Raw genomic sequence first — 23,128 nt, forward strand, 5'->3', positions numbered from 1 at the left:
AGAGACAGGACAGAAAAAGAAAGAGAGAGAGAGGTAGAGAGGAGCTGGTGGGGGCGGGGGGTGGTGTGGAGAAAAAAACATAGAGAGAAAAACAAAGAGAGAGCCAGAATATGGAAGCTAGTGCACAGTCTTTCCTTCTTTTCCTTAGAGCCAGGCAGCTTTTAGAGGCACCTCCCCAGCTGCTTTCAAACATTGAGGTTGTTGCCCAGCCACTGATCACTATCCCAAGAAGTGAAATGTGGGCTCCACATCTGAAAACTTCCACTTGGTTTTTCACCAAGTGAAATGGAACACAAAATTCAGGGCCCAAACAAATGGCTCATGTTTTCTTTGGGACACTTGGTCTGTGTCTACCCAGGGAAAATTTTGATGTACTGACTGACTGACTCCAGTGCATATGATTAATGTATATATAGGGCAAACCAGGATAATTCCGACCTTTTTTCTTCCACAGCAGGTTTTCAGCCGGAATTATCTGGATGGTTGCCTCAACTCTCCACTAGGCTTTGCCAGGATAAGCACAGCCAGTGTAATATGCAGGAGACAGGGACCACTCCCTCTACCCAAGGTTCCCTTCAACATCCACACCCTGTGCAGCTGAGCATAGTGGGATCTGTCCTAACAGTCATTCCTTCTGGAGGAAAATACAAATTCTGTCTAATGAATCTTTAAGAGGTCCCCAAACCCCTAAATGTTGTATTTGGCTTAGCTGTCAAATAGCAAAATATAAAAGACAGATGAAGGAGGAGAACCATACAAATGGGGAAAAAAAAAATTGTACCCTGTTCCCTTCCCTATTCAGGAAGAAGAATAGCAAAAGCCAAAGCCCATAAATCCCAATCAAATTAATTAATATGTATGTGTATAGTTTCTCTTAAGACTATGGATACCTGGATTGTAAATTTTTTTTCTTTAAGTAGAGGTATGTATATAGAGACAAAACTTTTGTTTTTAAAAATACAGTTAAAAAATAAACTAGACTACATCCCAACACATAGAAAAAGTGTTGCTCATAGAGGCACAGTTTATGTGGCAGATGTGTTCCTGACAAGATTTGTACAGATCATTTTTCTAATTAAATGAAAAACTACAATTAATGAGAGAATACTACCGGGAATAACCCCTCGGTAAATTATTTTGTAAACAATTCCTCTAAAAAATTAACAATTAACTCATAATTTACCTGGCAAAACTATATTTTCATGGACTCCTGCACTGATGCCAAAATTCTGGGTTTGGGTTTTGTTTTGCTTTGCTTTGCTTTGCTTTGTGTAGAGGAAAGGTGAAAAGAATAATGGGAAAGATGCATGATAGTTTATTTTACTGTATCTTACAGATCCAACCTCTAATGATGAAGCTTCCCACATAACTTCTTTCTTTTTGGGAGCAGAAAGAAAGGAAGAAAATGAAGAGTCAGAGCTGTTGATACATTGGGATAGAATTTTTCCACTCTATTGAAACTTTCTACCTTTCCTTCCATTCTGTTTCACCAGTTCTCTAAGTGATAATTACAGAGTGAAAACTTCCCCCATTGTTGTTTATGTGGTGTTTTTATTTTGCTTTTTTTGGTTTTTATTTATTTTACTTTTGTTTTTTACAGTTTTCAATGCTGATTTTTTTCTAAAATAATCTCTTTAAATTCTTAAGACGTCCCCTCTCCACTTAGAAGTTGTCTTACAAACAGTCATTGTAACTACTGCATGAGAAAGTCCTAAAATGTATTAAGTAAAAACCCAAACAATAATAACAGCAAATTGTTAAATGGGCAATTCTATGTGTATCTCTTAAAAAGTTTTTTGTTTATCTATAGGGTGTATACAAAGTTTACTCATATTCACTTGTGAAAGTGTTCTTGCTGCCTAGTGGTGGAAATAAAACCCTGGAAAAGAGAGATTCTGTAAAATGTGCATCTGTAAAAATAAGTTTCTCTTTTCAAATGGCTTGTACTGAGTTGTTTGGTGGCCCTGCACTATGTACTCCTTGAAAGCAATCTGTAACCTTGGGCAGATTTGCAGTGACAAATGTTGCTATGCTTCTGTAAGCACTGCTTCTGCTAGAGGGCACTGTACATTAGCAAGGCCTTGTTTTCTACTTAGTAAAGTCAGCTTTCTGTTGCCGCACCTGTGTCCAAGTCTCCATTTGTTAACACATGTGTGTGTTTCCCTTTTTGGCAGGTCAGATTTTGGGAAACATGATTGCAAAAGGATTATTCTGTGGAATAAATAAATATAGAGTTAGTTGAGTGTTTTTCTACCATGAAAGGACTATAACATATTCACCTCACTCTCAGAATTGCTCCACAAAGTAGGGTAAAGATTCCTCAACTGAGAGACTCCACCTTTACTCTTTTACCATTCATTCCACACCATCCCCCACCTGTAACTTCACCCCTTATTCTTCCCCAGAACAAAGAGCAGCTGGTTTAAATTGAACTCCAGGGCACACACAAACCACTTTTCTATCTCTCAGTTTGAAGGGCAACATGGAGAACCCAAGATTGCAATAACAAAAGGTATTCTGAGAAACAAGCTGTGATTCTAGAAGGGAATTTCCACCATTTCTATCAGCTATCTTTGAAGTAGTTCCTATACATACCTGCTCATTGTTTGGTAGTATGGTAGCTTAGTAGTTGAAAACTATGGGAAGAAACAAAACAAACCCATGAATACAGTGACCTTTCATTTGTTAAACAGCTCCATTTCTCTTTTCATCAATCTGATGACTACTTGTTCCCCTAGGGCTGTTGATACATTGGGATAAAATTTGGAAGACTTCCTTGAATTAAATAATGAAATAAATAAATATAGCTGAAATACACCTAAACTCTGAAGAAGTCAGAGTTTTGTATTAGTCAACAGAATGCTATAAGTAATGATGAGGAGACAGAAAATAAGTATTAATAAGTGGAGTTTTTTTTTATTGTTCTTTTTAAGGAAATGTACTTTCTGAATGTGCAATACAAGAAAAGAAAATGTGATGTTCCTTAGTGAAAGACTGGCTTTTTGCTCTATTAAAGTGCAAACTTGATGCTTTAAAGACTGGAAATGTGTTTGTTTTACTCTTTCTCTCTTTCTGTGATTTGTAGCATACATTGAAGATCTCACAAGATGTGTTGAGCAAAGCAGAAGACTTATTATCCTGCTAACTCCAGACTATATTCTCAGACGAGGATGGAGTATTTTTGAGTTGGAAAGCAGACTCCATAACATGCTAGTCAGTGGAGAAATCAAAGTGATTCTGATTGAGTGTACAGAATTAAAAGAAAAGGTGAATTGCCAGGAAGTGGAATCACTAAAGCGCAACATTAAACTTTTGTCCTTGATCAAGTGGAAGGGACCCAAAAGCAGCAAATTAAATTCTAAGTTTTGGAAGCAATTAGTATATGAAATGCCCATCAAGAAAAAAGAAATGCTTTCTCGGTGCCATGTTCTGGACTCTGCAGAGCAAGGACTTTTTGGAGAACTCCAGCCTATACCCTCTATTGCCATGACCAGTACCTCGGCCTCTCTGGTGTCATCTCAAGCTGATCTCCCTGATTTCCACCATTCAGATTCAATGCAAATGAGACACTGTTGCAGAGGTTATAAACACGAGATGCCAACCACCACCTTGCCAGTACCTTCCTTAGGCAACCACCACACTTATTGCAACCTGCCTCTGGCACTACTCAATGGACAGCTACCCCTTAAGAATACCCTGAAAGATACCCAAGAATTTCATAGGAACAGTTCTCTGCTACCTTTATCATCCAAAGAGCTTAGCTTTACCAGTGATATTTGGTAGTAAAAACGCTGAAGTCCTCTGAACAGCTAATGTGAGCACACAATTTCTGCTTTGCCAAGCATAAAGTACACCTAATAACATTGAGGTGCTGAATAAGTGTTCAAAGTAAAAGGCACAGAATCCCTTTTGTACTTAAAATTTTTGTTTACATTTCCAGAATAGTAGGGGGTGGGGAGAGGAAGGACCTGCTTTTGTAGTATAGTACCTTGTTTCAATGAGTGTTTTTGATTTCTTCCTGAAAGTAAAAAGTTAAATATCCTTTTCTTTAAGAGTAGGTTTTTTAACAACTTTTGGACTGAAAACTTAGATGAGGTATCTTCCACATATTTATAAGTATTTCAGTATTTACATGGCTTTTGAAATAAGAAAAACTTAAAGACTTGAATTGAATTTGAAAATTCCGAACTAAGTTTAAGCAGAAAAGAGAACTTCTACAGAATAACTAAAAAATCGGGAGTTATCAAGAAAGAAGTGTTGAAGCACCCCAATTAAGAAGATTCTTTGTAGAAGAAGATCACTTAAGAAAAAATGTGATTGAAATGTTTAGAACTTCTTCAATGTACTGGGCAACTTCTCTAGACTAAATCAACAGCTCATAGTGACAGCTTATAGTTGTATAGGGAGCACATCTTCTGTAAGCAAACTGGTGGGTAGGCAAACAATAAGCATTTCTTAAGCAAATGAATCGAGAGGCGGCTAGTTCTTTGAAGACGATTTTAAATAACTTGTATGGCTTTCTAGCCTACGTCAAGTTTTACAAATTTGAAAACACCTTTTAAGATGCGTATTTTATTGTTTGCTAATAATTCACATTTGGATTTTTTTTCCAAATGATCTCTTGACCTACTTTTTAACAGCATCACTGGAGTTTCAATTTAAATCAATATTGACTGCAAGTGTCAGCAGCAGAAAAGAAGTAAAACAACAATACCAACAGATGAAGTGCAAAATTATTCACGTTTACTAGTGGTAGAGCAGCAATTGCAGTGATTCTCATCTGAAATGTGGTTGTGAAACAGACTATTCTGCACATACACAATATCTTCTTCGCCATGTGTGCACGGTTCCTGCAGAAGTATCTCTATTCCTGGTGCTTCAAAGAGTATATTTTATAGACTAAACTTTTCCACCTTCACATTATGACTGTGACTGTACCACACCAGAAAATCCCTGTAAATGATCTAAAATATTATGAATTTACTGTAAGGATTGTACCACTATTCTAGTATTTATTGTGAATTACTACATTGTGTTATTTCCAATTACTCAGTTTTGGTGTGTTCTCTACCAGGATGACTGAGGGGGGCAATTTTTTATCAAGGTTGAATCTGATACCTTGCAGATGGTTCATAAATCATGTTTTTGGACAAATATATGTAAGAACAGATATACACAATGTGTAAAAATTAAGAATTTGCCCAACCCTTGTAAATGTGAGACTCAAACATGTAAGAGAATATTAGATAATGTGTTTTGATTATTTCTTTCAACCTTTTTACATTATTAATTCCCTGTGATCCATGAACGTTTTGTTTAAAGCACTTGTTTCTCCATTGCTTTTCTATATCCATCTGCTCAGAAAATGCATTATGCTTCAACAATATGTAAAAGCTTAGCAGTGATACATGTTCATTTCATACTGAGACAATTAGTTGCTTCTTTGAAAAGTCCTGTTCAACACACATAGTTATTTCATAGATGTATTGTTTCTACTGAGAAAGGTGATTTTGCTTCTGTAAAAAATATAGGTATTTCAAATATGGAAATTTGTCAATTCCAAACTGTTTTCCAAGTGTTATAAAGTTGTATTTACTCTTCAGTGTCCTTTAATGATACATGTAATTACTAAGTTAATAACCTGCATGAAATGAGTAGTATATATGTTTAAGTGACCAATTGTACTTCTTATTATTTTGTTTTTCACAGAAACCTAGATTAATTCAAATAGAATTTTCAGTGGTATTTTTAAACTAATACTTCTATATTGAGCATGCCAGTTCTGAAAATATAACATGGGTCTCTCTGCTTCCTTTATTTACAATGATTAAACGTGGGTAGCAATTTGAGTTGGCTGGCCACAATGTGTCCTTTCACTACTAGTAAGTACTCAAAAACAGAGCATTCACACTTGTGCTGGGGAACTTGACAAGAAACCTTTTCTACCATTTTCAGGAACGAATGTGTACACTATCTATAAAAATTTATTTCTAGATGGCAATTCAAATTTGATTTTCATCTGAGATTTTTGAAAGATATAACCCATAGGGTATAATAAGCATTTAGTCTAGAACATAATTTATTCTTCCACTTGCTTACACAGTAGGAAAAACTTTCTTCTCAATTTTTCACTGAAATGGATTTAAAAATTTAGAAAAAATAATGATGCAATTAGTTCCCATATGTTCATAGCAAATTTATTTAGTTCATTCATCAACAGTACATGGACTTTTAAAAACTGATGCGATTAAAGATTTTAAAAAATCTGAGAATGTCAGAAATTATGAAACAAATGAGAAATGTACAAAAGCAATATATATATTCATACCATATATACCGTGTGTGTGTGTGTGTGTGTGTGTGTGTGTGTGTGTGTATGAAGTGAAAACTGCATTAAGAATAAACAGTGCTCAGGAGATGTTCAAAATGTATGTGGTTTTAATTTGGCAAAATATAAGATCTGCAGATTTGGTCATCTCTGAGCTCTAATCTAACTGTGGAGATTCTGAAAGATGGCTAGATGGTTCCTGAAAAGAAGTAAGAGGGTATCTCTCCTCACCCTCTCTAAACCTTAATTAAATTAGATCCAAATCTGTTCATATTTCAATCACTCTCATTTAAAAAAAATGAGAGGGGGCTTCTAGTAAGGCTTGAACCCAAGGTAGTATCATGTGATAAATTAATACTTTGAGTATTGTAGCTAATATTGTGGGGCTTAAAAGTAAGAAACAAACTACAATAAGAGGAGAAACAGTTCAGGTATGAAAGGGAATTTTATAGAGGAGTTTCCAGAGGACATGGAAATGATTAATATCCTATGAATTATTTTTGTAACATATTGAAAAATGGCAGGTGTGTGAAAGAAACAAATTCTGGAAAAAAAGAGGAGACTCTCTGACCCATGTGGTGAGAAAATTTTTTAAAAGTCAATAAAGACTTCAAGGATAAAGAAAGCTAGTTGCACAAAAGGAATTCTCTTATAGTATTTAAATTACTTTCTTAATTGAACATCCTGACACTGTAAGGACAATAGAGAAAACATAATGATAGGTGTGTTTGCTACTGGAGCAACTTTTGAAGCATTTGCAGGAGAATAATGGTCAAGAAAGGCAAAGTACTTCTGCAGAGCTGCTTTAGAAATGAGTAATTACATTCATTCCACTAAATACAATCTCAAAATCTCAAAGAAGGAAGTGATGGAGTTTGGTCCTTTGTGTCTCATCTGTCTACTGATTCTATTTAAATTCCTCACTTCACTTCAGAGTGAAGTGAATCAGAAAACAAAGGCATTGAAATTTTTCAATTAGAACTTCAAAAGGTAAGGATTGAGGGTATTTGTCACTAGTTTGAACATAATAAAAAAATACCATAATAGAAAAAAAAATAAAATAGAGAAACTGGAAAAGGTTTACAAGGAGCAAAAAGTGATATGTTGAAGTGTGTTGGAGTGGTGGGAGGAAGCTCATGGAGTGGCCCTATGAAGAACAATAAAAAATTAACAATCACATAAAGCTTGAGACCAAAGAACCAAATTTTTATCAAAATTGAATATGGAATGATTATAATCTTTAAAATTATGAAGGAAATTTTATATGGGACATTGTATTTGTAAGACTTGATAACTATTGTTAAAGAACAACCACCCAAATTTCGCAGCTTAACACAGTAAAATTCACTGCCTGCTCACATCACAGTCTAATGAGGATTGGAAGGGCTCATGGGGAGAGGCTGTGCTCCACAGTCATTCAGAGATAGGCTCTTTTTATTTTATTTCTCTCATCTCCTCTAGGTCCAAGGAGTTCTCTCCATTCAGCCAGCAGATTGGTAAAAGGAGAGGGCAAGGAGGTTGGAACAAAATGGCCAATAAAATCCACTCACACTAATGGGTAAGGACGTAGAGTCTAGATGCTTGCTCAGAAGAAAAAGGAAATAGAATTTAATGAACAAATGAACAGAGTCTCAGTTAGTAAGATGTTGAGCAATTCTTTTCCATGATGTGAGGAGATGAAACAAAACAAAACAAAAACAAAAATAAAAACAAAAAAAGAAAGTTTTAGGAAAGAGAGCTTTTACCCTCAGAAGCAGAAAACACCAGAACAGATAAAGATCTTCAGAAGATCGGTGGTCATGTATTATCCCTTGCAACAGTTCAATTACTCAAGATAGAGCTAGTCACAGAATAGGTGCTCACATCACATGTCTTGATTAAAAGGATGGATGAATTTGGGAACATCTGTGAACTTTCAATTCCTGGATTCTTCAAAAATATAAAATTTTTTTTTCATTTGCATCTTGTAGCAAGCAGTTTAATTTATTATTTTCATTTAAAAATGAATTAGATTATCTCTTTACATCCTGTCTAGGTCTAGGATTTTAGAATTCTAGTCAATCTGTGGTTGGAGATCAGAGTTTCTTAAGCATTTTGCCAGTCAAACAAATCATTCTTCCTCAGAGCATCCAGACAATTTAGTTCTATGAAACCACCCAGTGGAGTTTATTGCTCCTAACCACATAGGACTTTGTTGTTTTGTTTTGTTTTTTTTGAAATATGTACTTTACATACTGACTTATTGCCGACAAAAAACATTGTCTCTCTTTTCTGAGAAGCCTACTTTTATGACTATAATTATCATATTGGGTAGAATAATAGGGATTAGATTAACCTCTTTTACTGAGCACAGGATGTGCCACAGTAGCAATTCCACCAATGAATTCATGACGCAGAAATATTCAAGTTTATGTCCTCCCTGACATATTTTCTAGACAGCCAATACATTGTGAGTACTCCCAGCCTTCTTGACAAAGGAGATATGGGGAAAGAAACAGAAAAATTGAGAATGCCATCCATTTTCATCTTGGACAAATTACTTAAACTTCCATGCTTCTATTTTCTCACCTGTAAAATGGGTATGACAGTAACATATATAGGGTTACTGTGAAAAATATGATTGAATGTATGTAAAGTGCTTTGAAGAATGACACAAAATAAGCACTACATAAAAGTTACTGTTGCAGCTATTATTTTTAAACAAAAATGACACTGCTGACCCACCATCCATGGGAAATGCATTTTTATTTCACTTTCCAAGTGGTAGAAATTGGCTGTTCAATTTCTTACGTGACTGCCTGTAGGACCAAGGACACTCATTTTCCAGACAGCTGGCTGAGGCTAGAAGTGCATTCTGTGGCCATGGAACAAATCAGAGCTAACTGGTCCTTACAAGGAACAAACCTACAGTAACTTTGACCTCATTAGTAATGTGTTCTGAACTAGACAAAAAACAGGACTCTCAGAACATGGATTATTCAGATTTGCTGTCCATGTTAATCAAAGTCCCCAGATGATACTCTCCTTAATTTTAGCTAGGTTTACATAAGACCAAAACATCTGGATCAGAAGTGAAAAAATGCAGATGTTTAAGCCACATGATGGGAAACATCCAGATGTCTCAAATTTGTATTTGTCATTTTGTTCTTTGTTTTAAAAGAAAGAGAAGCCAAAAGAAAAAAAAAATCCACCATGGTTTGTCTTTTTCTTTAACCTGTGTAAAGTCAAGCTGTTTTTTTTTTGTTGTTGTTGCTGTTATATAAATTTAAAATGCCCCAAAGCTGATTAAAATGTTCATTGATAATATCACTAGATTAATTGTGTTTTAAGAGGATATTTTAATATTTTACTTTAAGAAGACATCTTATCCATGAGTAACATTTGTGAGAAGAAATTGCTTTTAGAGTGAGACAATATTTTGGAAGACTTGATCATAATGAATTATCCAGGAAACTATTACTAGGATGATACCAACAGAAAGGAGAATTTGCTAAAGAAACTCCTCAGACATATTGTTTATTTCCTAAGATCTGAGCTCAACAAAATGAGTTCAACTAAAGGAGTAAGGAGTTAAATCCAAAAGGATACATATAAATCTTTCTTCTGTTTATGGAATCATATTTGCTACCTGGAAAGCAACAAAGAGAGTTGACTATAGGCATAAACAAAATAGGTAGCCATTTATGGAGTGTGATTGGAAGGAAAACAAAATTAACGAGGAAGTCTCTGAAATGCCTCTAATAATTTTAACTAAGTGAAATCATGATGTCCCCAGGGAGTTGCCACAATCTGGCCCTTATGATCTCACCAAACTCCTCTATCATGAAGCAAAGCATATTTACTAGATACCACATTAATGCAGTTATTCTAATTTTAGAACTGAATGGGGCTTTCAAGATCATCTATTTAAGTCCCTTTATTTTACTGGGAAAACTGAGGCCCAGAAGATAAGTGACCTGCTCTAGTTATATGAAGTAGAGAAGCATACAATTGTGAGGCAGTTGATAGATAGGTTTTGATAAAGGTACAAGTAGACAGACAGAAAAGATGAAGGATTCTGCAATTCATGATGGCACTGGGTACAGAGGGAATGCTGGAAATATGCTGAAGATAGGAGAGGGAGTTAGGTGAACACCAAGCAAAGAACCCAACATCAATAAACTGCACTTATGAATAATTTTGTTAATATTTACATTATTTGACAAAAATGGCAGCCTTTTGTGATTGCTCCATCTTCCACAGTGGTTAAAAAGCACTGAGAATATTTTTGGGGGAGAATTGGATCTGTTTATTTGACAGATGAAGATATAATGTTTTAAGCTTTCCCCTAAAGACTCAAATAAGGCGTCAAAGGATTAAACTCAGGTTTGGGGAATTGGTTTTGATTATCAGGTAGTGCTCAATTGCATAAGCACATGGCAAGCAAAACTACCTTCAGATCAAAGTGAGTCCAGGTCTCTAGCACTGTCTTTGGCAAGGTGTACAGAGAAAATACAAATCAACTGTTCTCAAATGCTTTGAAAGGATAAAAAATTAGGAAAATATTCTGCAAGCCTGGGTTTCCCCAAGTAGAAAAATCTAAGAGTAATTTTCTCCTCAGAGTTCCCTTGTCTTCTTGAGAGTATGTCCATATAATAAAGAAAAGCCTAAATCAAGAAATACCGTTTTTAAGTCTTAAGATCAAAATCCATATAATTGTTCACTGATTACAATTTTCACATGATGACCATTTTATCTAACACAGTTCAAATCTACCTGGAAATAATAATGTGTGAATTAAATTGAAATATAGAATATCAGTATAGAATTCAGAGTTCAACCATTGCACCATACTCGACCATTTATCATTTCAATTTAAAAGCAGAAATGCTGCCAGTGGAAACAGAAAACAAGTTGTCAGCATTTTCCCTTAAGCATGATGGAACCACAAAGCCATAGAGTAGGCAGTAAAATTTGTTTTAAAAGCTCAGTGTTTCAAGACAAGTCAGATTACTATGGGAGATATACTGTAAACTACTCATCTAATTTATTTTGCACTGATGCCAATTCACATGAAAATAGCTTTATTAGGTTGAAAGGCTTGTGTTTTTTTTTTTCCTCTTTCCTTTCCTTTTTCTTTTTTTCATTTTCTTTTTCTTTTCCCTTTCTTTCCTTCCCTCCTCTCCCCTTCCCTTTCCTTTCTTTTAATGTGAGCAAACCCAGTTCTGAGCCACACTGTAGATGATGATGTCATTGATCTCCCTCCTTGTTTTTCAATTTCATTTACAACCCAGAATGATTAAAAATGGCAAAGCCAAGGCTAGACTTTTTTCCCTCTATTCACAGCATTTAAACTCGTTCTCTACTTCTCTACCATTGGTTTCCTTTAATCTCTAAAAACAAGGAATGCTCATGTTAGGTGGATCCTGAAAGATCATCTACACCTCTTATTTTAAAGATGGGGGAACCGAGACTCGGAAAGGTTAAGTGACTATCAAAAGCCAGAGAACTAATTAGTGATAGCCAAAACTAGAATCCAAGAATCCTGATTGATCTCTCTCTCCACTATCCCAATCATGCTCTCAGCAATCAATTCATAGACTAGATTCTTAAGATATTTATCTATCCATCTAATTTTTTGGGTGGAGGGCAGCCAATGTCTTGTCAATTGATGTAACTTTAAATATTTTCAAACACCTTTATGTCACATGTCCCTGAGAACCTAAAACGCTTAATCAAATATACTACATACAGAGAATGAATTGTGAAACTTCCTCCACCACAACCACCACCAACAACACCTGCAGGACAGCAGATATATTAGTCTCAACTATGGAAGCCTAACTTTTAAATTTGTTCTTCTTAGCCCAAGCAAGTTGAGGACATTTTCTAGATACAGTAAGATATTTGGATTTAACTATTCTGATTGAAATGAGTGTTTGGATGTGGAAAGCACAATGAGCATCAACTCTGGAGCCAGACCATCTGGATTCAAATTTCATATTTGAATTTACTGACTATTTCACTTGGAAGAAGTTATTTAAATTCTCAGCACCCCAGTTTCCTCAGCTGTAAAACAGTGATGAGGTGGTGATGATAACAATAATGTTCACTTTTTAGGATAGTTGTGAAGTTTAAATGAGCATGTAAAGTGCTTAGAAGAGAACCTTCCATATAGTAGGTATCATAAAAGTTTTAGCTACTACTTGTAATTTCTTCCCTGCTTTGTAAGGAAAAAAATTGGCTCAGTAAATGAATGCCCAACATTGAGCATTGCTGGGACTGTTTTAAAAGATTTTAACCATCAAATGTATGTAAGGAAGGGTGCTGTAAATGACTAGCTATGTCTATTAATTAAAACTAGCTGAGCACGTCTTTTCCTTGAAAATATCATCATAATCTTTATTCCAATTATTATTTTCTTTCAAATAACATTATTTTTCAAATTAAAAAGCAATTAGGCCTTTTCACTAAGGCAGTAAATAGATCACCCAACTACACTTGGATTAGTGCTTTGTGACTGTATCTCAACACTTCTTCTCCCCCCAAATAATAGCAGATACATTTTTTTGAAAAGAAGTAATTTTTTTCAACCTGACAAATCATTTGGATTCTCCACTCACAAAGTTCTTAACAGGTTTGAAAGGCCAAAATAATAAAGAGGAACTTCACCGGGTCAACAAGCCATTGTATAGCTGTGGATTTTAAGCAGTTACAAGTTGAAATGAGTCAATAATGTGGTGTAGTTAATTAGAAAGCAAATCCAGTGTTAGAATAGAGTACTATACAAATAGAATGCCCAGTTCACTAGTGTCAAGGAATTTGGCACTAGTAAGACAAGATTTGGTAGGCTACATTCATTTCTGGGCACCTACATTCTAATAGGAAGTTTACCGGTCTAGAAAGATTTCAGAAGAAGATAGTCCAGATGGTAAAGTTTCTGAAATCACGCTGTGGAGGGAGGATTGAAACAACTGGAAGTTTATTTCCTGAAAAAAAGAAAATTTAGCCAAAGTGTGACATGAAGACAAAATTAGACATATTCAGTGTAGCCCCAAGGGGAGAACCAGGATAATGAGTAGAACTCATGAAGAAGCAAATTTAGGCTCAGGATCACAAAGACCTGTCTAAGGATACAAAATACCCATAAACAAAATGGGCTTTCTTGCAAAACAGTAAACTCTGTCACTGCAAAGTGTTAAAGACTGGGAGAATGCAGAAAGGATTTTTACTTTAAGTATGAGGTTAAAATAGTTATCTAAGAATATTTCCAACTTGAGTCTCTGACTGTAGCCCTACGACTATATGCTCAGATAGCTGAAATACACATCTAGCTGATTTGTCTTCGAATACACAATGAACATTACTACCTCCTACACTATTGCCAGACTAATCCATTCAATTTTTATTTGCTGCTCCCCCCTACTCTTGCCCATCTCTTCCTCTTCTCTCTTCCTTTCTCTTTTCATAACACATACACACACACACAAACACAATTGCTGAGCCTGGTATGAAGTTCATGGTGTGCCATCACTCTACATACACTATATGTATTTACACACATACAAACACACAAATGCTTTATATATGACTACTTCTCCTGAATTGGGTCCAAATCTCTTTTCTGACCCTTTGCACCTCCCTACTACCTGAACTCCTCTTTTCTGGTAATCTTATTTCTTTCTCTTTGCCAAAATACATTCTCTACTATTGAAGACATCCTAGCTATATCAAATTTATATTCTTTTTTAAATAATGTATTTTTTAAGATTTCATTTATTTATTTGACAGACAGCTATCACAAGTAGGCCGAGAGGCAGGCAGAGAGAGAAAAGTTAGCAGTATCCCTGCTGAGCAGAGAGCCCAATGCAGGGCTCCATCCCAGAACCCTGAGATCATGACCCGAGCTGAAGGCAGAGGCTTTAACCCACTGAGCCACCCAGGTGTCCCTCAAATTTATATTCTACTCCATGACTCTGTATGTATACTTCTTCCTGACATTTTCCCAATCATTCCTTCCAAAAAGTTAAATGGTTCTGACCCTTTAAGGCTGAGTTATTTCCCCGCCCCTCCCAAGGCTGAGTTCAACCCACCTTTTCCTAACTCTTTCCATGGCTATTATAACCTACACTTTGTCTCTTATCTTCTCTGATTTTGTAAATATACCACTATCATAATTTCAATCTCTAATTTTACATAACCCACAGTTTTTCAAATGAGGAAATAATTCCCCCAAGTAAAGTGACTTGTCCTAGCTAACCCAGCAAATTAGTAGCAGAGCCAGAAAAGATAACAAAATTTACTGTTTTTGGGCTGGGTGTCTTACAATGCAATATTTTTGTGTCTATTCATTTCATCTTCAGTAGATTCTGAACTCATGGAAGATAAGTATTACTCCATATTAAAATTTTCTTTGTATTTTCAGAGGACTTACCATTTTGTTAGGCATATAGGTACTGCTCATGTAGTTATTACTGAAGTGAAAAAAAGAAGTACAAATATCATAATCTTATAGAGCTTACATTTTAATAGCTATCCAATAAACTAGAAAAGAAGGCCTGGTTGAAAACATACTTTATCTGACTTGCCTTTCTATAAAACTTCCTTGCATGCCACCAAACTGACTCGAACTAAACAACACCAACCTTAACATGTGGGAAAATTCTGGAAACTGGATTCTTGTGGGTGTGTTGTATATGTATTTAATGTACTTATTTAAAAGATCATCTGTCATGCTTGTATGAATAAAAGTTACGTCCTAGAAGCGTATAGTCTTGTCCAGTCTAACTAGATCCAAACCAAGTTGACCAAAACTAAGAACAGAATAACTGAGTTTTGGTGTTCAAAGCCACATTTGCCTAATGAATTCTGTTTTTTTTTTAAATTTTTTATTATGTTCAGTTACCCACTGCAAAGGCCATAGTTTTTGATGTAGTTTTCAGTGATTCATTGTTACATATAACACCCAGTACTCATCACAGCACATGCCCTATGCTGTTCTTTGGATCTATACCTTTATATAAAAATTCAATCACCTTATCTCTAGCAGTTAAAGATATTATTTTAAGTCACTAAGTTTCAGAAACTGCTAGTCAACATGAAAATTGAAATCAATCAGTAGATACTGAGTAGATACTGAGTATCTATTATATGCTGAACATTATGCTTATAAATGGTGGCCTCTGCTTGCATGATGCTAGATGAAAAATAGAATGTACCTAGTGTGAAATACTAGCACTTCATGTGTAAAAATCCCCCTTCCCATCCAGTCGCCAAATGAAACATATGCATAGGAAATAGTATTGGGGAAAGGAATAACTTAAGACCAGAAATGAGAACTCTAAGCTGACAAAACCTGAATATATCCCAATTTTGATGTTGCACCTCAATGGATGAAACCCTAATTTTGAGAGAATAACCTAAGAAATTGAAGGAGCCCTTTTTCTCCCCACTCTTCACTTCCCCCACAGACCAATGCAGACTATGGAATGTAAGTCCACAAACCGCCACATCTCCACTCTTTACCTTGTGAGGAGGCCAAAAATGTTTAGCTATGTCAGTCGGTCCAATGGCCAAACCTCATATTTTTATGCATAAATAATTGGGAGTATGTGTAACGCTCTGTCCTCAGGGTTTTCAGGGACTGGGAGAGTGTAAATCATTTTAGAGTGCTGAATAAATGCAGATTGATAAAGAAATGTACACAGGTTTACACATATAAATTTGCTGATATTAATATGCTGGAATATTTTCTCCAGCAACCTACAAATAACAACTGGACCTCAAATATTTGAAAAAGATTTATAAGTCCAGCAACAGTTCCTTTGCTGTTTCTCCTTTAGAAGTTACAACTGGTGATTTTTATGTGACTTCTAACAGCTCAGCTAGTAGTCTGCAAGTTCCTGCAGCTTGAATAAGGAGACTCAATTTCAAGGTGTGAGAGTACAATCAAAATGTCAGTTTTACAATCCAGAAAATTTAAGTCTCAATTCATGAGAACTCCTCAGAGAAAGAAAGCTCCCCTTGAGGAAAAGAAAAACAAAAAACAAAAAACAAAAAACTTTCTTTTGGGACATAGGCCCTTATTTAATTCTCTGGAGAAGTCTATTAAAGCAGATTTGTCTAGGTTTACCTACAATGATGGTTCATGTTCAAAATCATATGTTTAATTTTTGGCTCATGGACCATGTTGATAATCTGCTGAAATTTATAGATCTTATTCCCAGGAAAAAGGCATATATATATATATATATATATATATATATATATGAAATTTTGGACAGCTCACAATATGAGAGCAAGCATATATTTCCAGAAGCTCATCTTTGGGTGCCATTAAGGGTCAGTAGTCCCCAAATTAAGAGTGCCTCCTCTAGAAGTTGAAAAATGAACAGGAAGAAGGAAGACAAAAGGTGGGGAATATAACATTTTCAAGACAAAAATGCAAAGAACGTAAGCGATTTAGAATTATAGCTGTGATAGTCCTATCCCAGGAACAAATCAAAACAAAACAAAACAAAAGGATAATGTGAGGAGTTGTCACAAAGCTATGAGCTTTTTACTTTGCAAAAATAAAAGTAGAAAATGCTTCAAGATATTCTTGCAGAATGTGGAAACTGTGACCCTTGGCTGCTATCATTTTTTTTCTGTTTTTCTTGCCAAACAAATGTTATGAAAGAATATCTCCAGGCATTCACTCTACCCTGAGGGTTAAAAACATGTACAGGATGGAAACTGGCAGAATGCTGAGGTTGGCGGACTCGTCTGCCTTGCTAAACCTTCTAGAGACCTTCAAGTGCTCTAGGGATGAGGGAGTTGTCTTTTTTAGAGAAAATCAGGTCACAAAAAAACTGTCCAAGTCTTCAGAACAATTGAGCCATGGCAGCAGATTCAAGTAGAAAAAAAGTTCTTCAGTGTAGATCCCATGATCTCAGAATGCTGCATTTTACATTAAGAGCATCTACAGGAAATACTCTTGCCAGCACAAATAATCAGGAACTTTTCTCAATTGGATAAACTGGGAACAAAAGAGCAGAGACATTATATCTTGGGAGGAGATAGATGATTGAGGCTTTGAGGCAGGATTCCTTGAGGATAAAATTCTCATAAAGAGTTCTATGGAGCTGAAATCATGCACAGATATCACCAGATTTCTAAAAGGTTTTTCACTATCCTCATGCCTCCAAGAAAACCAGCATTATACTTTCTTTTCTATAATTGTGTCAACATACTTTCTTGTGTTCTTACAGGCTCTGAACTTTTCTAGGTAGAAAGGACATGGCAGAAAGCATAATGGAAAAAAAAAATATATATATATACATATATATATATATATATATATGTATATATATATAGTATTCTTAAGGAACTCAGTCTAGTGGAGAAAATAGAAATGCAAGAATATAATTAAAATTGATTAATTGAGTGAATTAATAGAGGTATATACATGATATCAGATAGAACAGAGGAAGGAGAAATTAAGTCTTCTTGCGAAGGTAATACCTTGAATTAAGTCTTGAAAGAAGAGTAGAAGTTTGCGAGGTGACCAAATGGAAAAAAGACATTCAAGGCAAAAAATATAGCAAATCCGAAGAGATCAAGAAATAAGAAGTAACATGCATGTCCAGAGAAATGCAATTGGTGTATTGTTACTAGACCATGACATGTGAGAAGTTAAAATAAAGTTGGTATTTCAGTTAGATCCATTGATTTTCAATGGTTGTAATCACTGACATCCATAAGATTTATAATTAGGGATTAGATTGACCCAGATAACCTTAAGAAGCCTTTTAACCCGATAGTAGGGCTGCTGAATGGCTACCTCTGCTTCTTAAAACTAAATATATACACTTCAACATTTTTTCCTGTATCTTCTGCCTCTCAACCCAGTTCATGTTGGAGTGCAAGCTGTGAACTTCATCGCTAAAATGCACATTTCCACAAAAGCAACATGAATGGTAATTGCCTATCTCCTTTTAAAGAAGTCAGTAGAGTTCCTTGCAAAACCAGTAAGAGAATTTTTTTAACCTTCTTAAAAAGTGAAATTCATGTAACATAAAATTAACTGCTTAAAACATACAATTCAGTGGCATTTAGTACATTTAGAATGCTATGTGACTGACATCTCTACTTAGTTCCAAAACATTTTCATCACACCAAAAGAAAACACTGCACCCATTAAGCGGTCACTCCTTCTTTCTCCTCCCCTCAGCCTTTGGCATCCACAAAATCAGGAAACAGTATGCTTCCTGTCTATATGCATTTGCCTATTCTGTATATTTCATATAAATGGAATCATTCAATATGTGATATTTTGTGCCTGGCATATTTCACTTAGCATCACATTTTTGAGGTTCATCAATGTTGTAACATGTGTCAGACTACACTTTTTTTAAAAGATTTTATTTATTTATTTATTTGAGAGAGAGACAGTGAGAGAGAGCATGAGCGAGGAGAAGGTCAGAGAGAGAAGCTGACTCCCCGTGGATCTGGGAGCCCGATGCGGGACTCAATCCCAGGACTCCAGGATCATGACCCGAGCTGAAGGCAGTCGTCCAACCAACTAAGCCACCCAGGCGTCCCCAGACTTCACTTTTTTATGGCAGAATAATAATCATTTATATGGATATACAACATTTAGTTTATCTGCCGATCAGTTGATTGACACTTGGGTTCTCTCTAACTTTGGGTTATTGTGAAGGTATTGCTATGCACATTTATGTATAGGACCTTTTTTGAACACCTTTTTTTTTCAGTTCTTTCGGATATATACCTGGGAATATGTACCTTTTGAAATTGCTAGGTCAGATGGGAATTCTGTGAATAACTTTTTGAGGAACTGCTGAATTGTTTTCTATAGCTGTATTCTTTTACATTCCTACCAGCAATGTATGAGAGTTCCAATTTCTTCACATCCTTACCAACATTTTCCGTTTTTTTCTAAATATTTTCTCTTTTTTTAAAAAATGATGGCCATTCTAGAGGGTATGAATAAGATATAGTTTGCAACAATATAAGAAAAGGAAAGATCTACTTCAAGTCTACTTTGGCAGACTATCTCATTAAGTAGTGGAAACTTTGGTTGACCTCTGCCCAGAACATTAAAATCTGCAGACAGTTAGCATCACTGATTAAAATCATGATCACTGGGGGCGCCTGGGTGGCTCAGTGGGTTAAAGCCTCTGCCTTCAGCTTGGGTCATGATCCCGGGGTCCTGGGATCGAGACCCACATCGGGCTCTCTGCTCAGCAGGGAGCCTTCTTCCTTCTCTCTCTGACTGCCTCTCTGTCTACTTGTAATCTCTGTCTGTCAAATACATAAATAAAATCTTTAAAAAAATCATGATCACTGGGGCACCTGGGTGGCTCAGTGGGTTAAGCCTCTGCCTTTGGCTCAGGTCATGGTCTCAGGGTCCTGGGATTGAGCCCTGCCTTGGACTCTCAGCTCAGCAGGGAGCCTGTTTCACCCTCTCTTTCTCTGCCTGCCTCTCTGCCTACTTGTGAGCTCTGTCAAATAAATAAATAAAATATTTAAAATAAAATAAAACAAAATAAAATCATGATCATAAATAAGTCATAAATATCATACTTTTTAGAAAAAAATCTGTTAACTTTATCTAGCTATCTAGCTAGACAGCTAGATAGATATGGATATATATATAGAGAGAGACATAGAGATAAACATAGATAGACATAGATATAGATATATTCCATATATCAATATAGTTATAGATATACAGGTATATTCCAGATATACAAGATACAGATATCCTTAATCCAAATATTCAAAAGGAGAGTAGAGATAGTGTATAACCAAATGTAGCAACACAACTAGAAAAGGAAAGAAAACCACATTCAAGTTTCAAGATGAAAAGTTAAAACATCTTTATCTTCTATGAAAAATATATTTCTTCATTAACATTAAAGCATATGGATGCTATTTGCTTCGTCAAAATCTCATTTTTATAAAATATCTAAGCCTGTTAAACCCTTGGGCCAGCTTAGGATTTCTTTATCATCAATTAGAGCTGCAATAATTTTCCAGTGATTTCAATTCTGATCACACCCCTGAGGGAACAAAACTGCTTGGGTGGGGTGGAGAGCAAAGAGCTTTGTACAAAAATTCTAGCATTGAGAAGTCTCTGGCAAGCCAAAGCAGCTGGATGAGCATAATAGACAAATTCATATGAACCTAGGACAGATTATATGACAATTTCTTACTTCCAGAAAATCAGGCCAAAAAACATTTGCCAAAATTAATTATCCCATAGATAAGCCCCACAGCCAAAAGCAGCATAAAATAAGAAGTACCAAAATTTGGGCACCATTTTGTCCTTAAATATATATATTGTATAATTTGTAAATGATACCCAGTAATGGTCAGCTAGTGAACAAACTTCTAGATATCTAGGTTTTTCCGTGAGTCAGATATACAAATCATGACCTAAAGAAGAGGATTTTGGACATCTGAGATATAAGAATCCATAATGGAAGACTGAAGAAAGGTAAAGTAGAGTGGAGATTTTTCACCAGTGGAGATTTTTCACCTGTGAAGTTTTTTAAGAAAAATAAAAAGCCTGCCATAGACATAAGAATACATGATGCCTTCTTACGTGGAGAGGAGTTTGTTGGATGCTTGGGAAAGCCCACCCCCTGACCAAACAATAATAATAATAATAATAATAATAATAATAATAACAACAGTATACCTTATTATCCTGCCTTAATACCTGAAAATTTCAACATTAGACTCGTTCTGTCAAGTTTAGGCATTATCTCCAGGGGACTTCAGAGCTAACTTACAAACAAAGAAGGCCAGGATCAACACAAATATTTGCCCCACAGAAATGTATTGATAATAACATTCCAAATAACAGGATACTTGACTTTATATAATGTTTATTTGTGTGGAACACGATGCTAAATTTTTTAAGGATTTTATTTATTTATTTGACACACAGAGAGAGAGCACAAGCAGGGGAGCAGCAGGCAGAAGGAGAGCGAGAAGCGGGCTTCCTATTGAGCAGGGAGCCTGATGCAGGGCTCCATTCTGGGACCCAGGGATGATGACCTGAGCCAAAGGTAGATGCTTAACCAAATGAGCCACGCAGGTGCTCCCATGCTAAGTATTTTAAGTGCATTAGCTCAGGGAATCTAAAATATAAAGAAAGTAATATTATTATTCCTCTCTTACCAATGGGGAGACTAAGGCTCCAAGGTTGTAGGTTGTAAGGGATATAGGCAAATTAATACAATTTGTCAGTTGCAAGACCAGAACTGATGTAAAGCTGTAAAGATTCTATACATTCTTACTTAAACAAGAAGAAAAATGTATAAAGCTCCATTTTTGGCATTTCTTGGCCTTTTATTTATTTAATTTTTCCTTGGTATTATTTTATTTATTTATTTTTTATTTTTAGCATAAACAGTATTCATTATTTTTGCACCACACTCAGTGCTCCATGCAATCCGTGCCCTCTATAATACCCACGACCTGGTACCCCGGTCTCCCACCCCCCGCCCCTTCAAAACCCTCAGATTGTTTTTCAGAGACCATAGTCTCTCATGGTTCACCTCCCCTTCCAATTTACCCCAACTCCCTTCTCTTCTCTTTCTCCCCATGTCCTCCATGCTATTTGTTATGCTCCACAAATAAGTGAAACCATATGATAATTGACTCTCTCTGATTCACTTATTTCACTCAGCATAATCTCTTCCAGTCCCGTCCATGTTGCTACAAAAGTTGGGTATTCGTCCTTTCTGATGGAGGCATAATACTCCATCGTGTATATGGACCACATCTTCCTTATCCATTTGTCCGTTCAAGGGCATCTTGGTTCTTTCCACAGTTTGGCGACCGTGGCCATTGCTGCTAGAAACATTGGGGTACAGATGGCCCTTCTTTTAATGACATCTGTATCTTTGGGGTAAATACCCAGGAGTGCAATGGCAGGGTCATAGGGAAGTTCTGTTTTTAATTTCTTGAGGAATCTCCACACTGTTCTCCAAAGAGGCTGCACCAACTTGCATTCCCACCAACAGTAGAAGAGGGTTCCCCTTTCTCCACATCCCCTCCAACACGTGTTGTTTCCTGTCTTGCTAATTTTGGCCATTCTAACTGGCGTAATGTGATATCTCAATGTAGTTTTAATTTGAATCTCCCTGATGGCTAGTGATGATGAACATTTTTTCATGTGTCTGATAGCCATTTGTATGTCTTCATTGGAGAAGTGTCTGTCCATATCTTCTGGCAATTTTTTGATATGATTGTCTGTTTTGTGTGTGTTGAGTTTGAGGAGTGGTATTTTTTTTTTAATTTAAGTTCAATTAATCAACATTTTTTAACTTTATTTTATTTTTTCAGTGTTCCAAGATTCATTGTTTATTCATCACACACAGTGCTCCATGCAATACGTGCCCTTCTTAATACCCACCACCAGTCTCACCCAACCCCCTACTCCCCTCCCCTCCAAAACCCTCAGTTTGTTTCTCAGAGTCCACAGTCTCTCATGGTTTGTCTCCCCCTCTGATTTCCCCCAATTCCTTTCTCCTCTCCTTCTCCCAATGCCCTCCATGTTATTTCTTATGCTCCACAAGTAAATGAAACCATATGGTCAATTAATCAACAATTTTTAACCAGTAGATAGAATTAGATGTGAAAGTGTCATTTCACAAAATAGTATTTTCCCATGACAAAAAAGGATTCTGCATTCTTTAGAGAACCTGGTATATTTAAATGTTAACAAAGAGAGACTGCTGGATAAGGAATTTTGTGAGAAAAACTTAGCTAAGTCATTAAAACCATGTTGAAATTAGGCTGTAT

General features: G+C 35.9%; 1 protein-coding gene across 7 annotated transcripts in view; it reads left to right on the plus strand.

Annotated features, from left to right (window-relative positions):
• IL1RAPL2 (interleukin 1 receptor accessory protein like 2) overlaps window positions 1-5,927 on the plus strand; it is a 1,272,933-nt gene extending 1,267,006 nt beyond the window's left edge. For 6 of the 7 annotated variants that reach the window (XM_032330924.1, XM_032330929.1, XM_032330925.1 and 3 more), the window contains one exon: window positions 3,086-5,927. In XM_032330924.1, the coding sequence (XP_032186815.1) occupies window positions 3,086-3,783 (698 nt within the window). In that variant the 3' untranslated portion in view covers window positions 3,784-5,927. Of the gene's footprint in view, window positions 1-1,336; window positions 1,534-3,085 lie in introns of those variants that run through there. The other variant, XM_032330930.1, reaches the window with a different exon arrangement.
• The last annotated feature ends 17,201 nt before the right edge of the window (window positions 5,928-23,128 follow it).

This window comes from Mustela erminea, chromosome X (genome assembly GCF_009829155.1).
Source record: "Mustela erminea isolate mMusErm1 chromosome X, mMusErm1.Pri, whole genome shotgun sequence".
Lineage (NCBI taxonomy): Eukaryota > Metazoa > Chordata > Mammalia > Carnivora > Mustelidae > Mustela > Mustela erminea.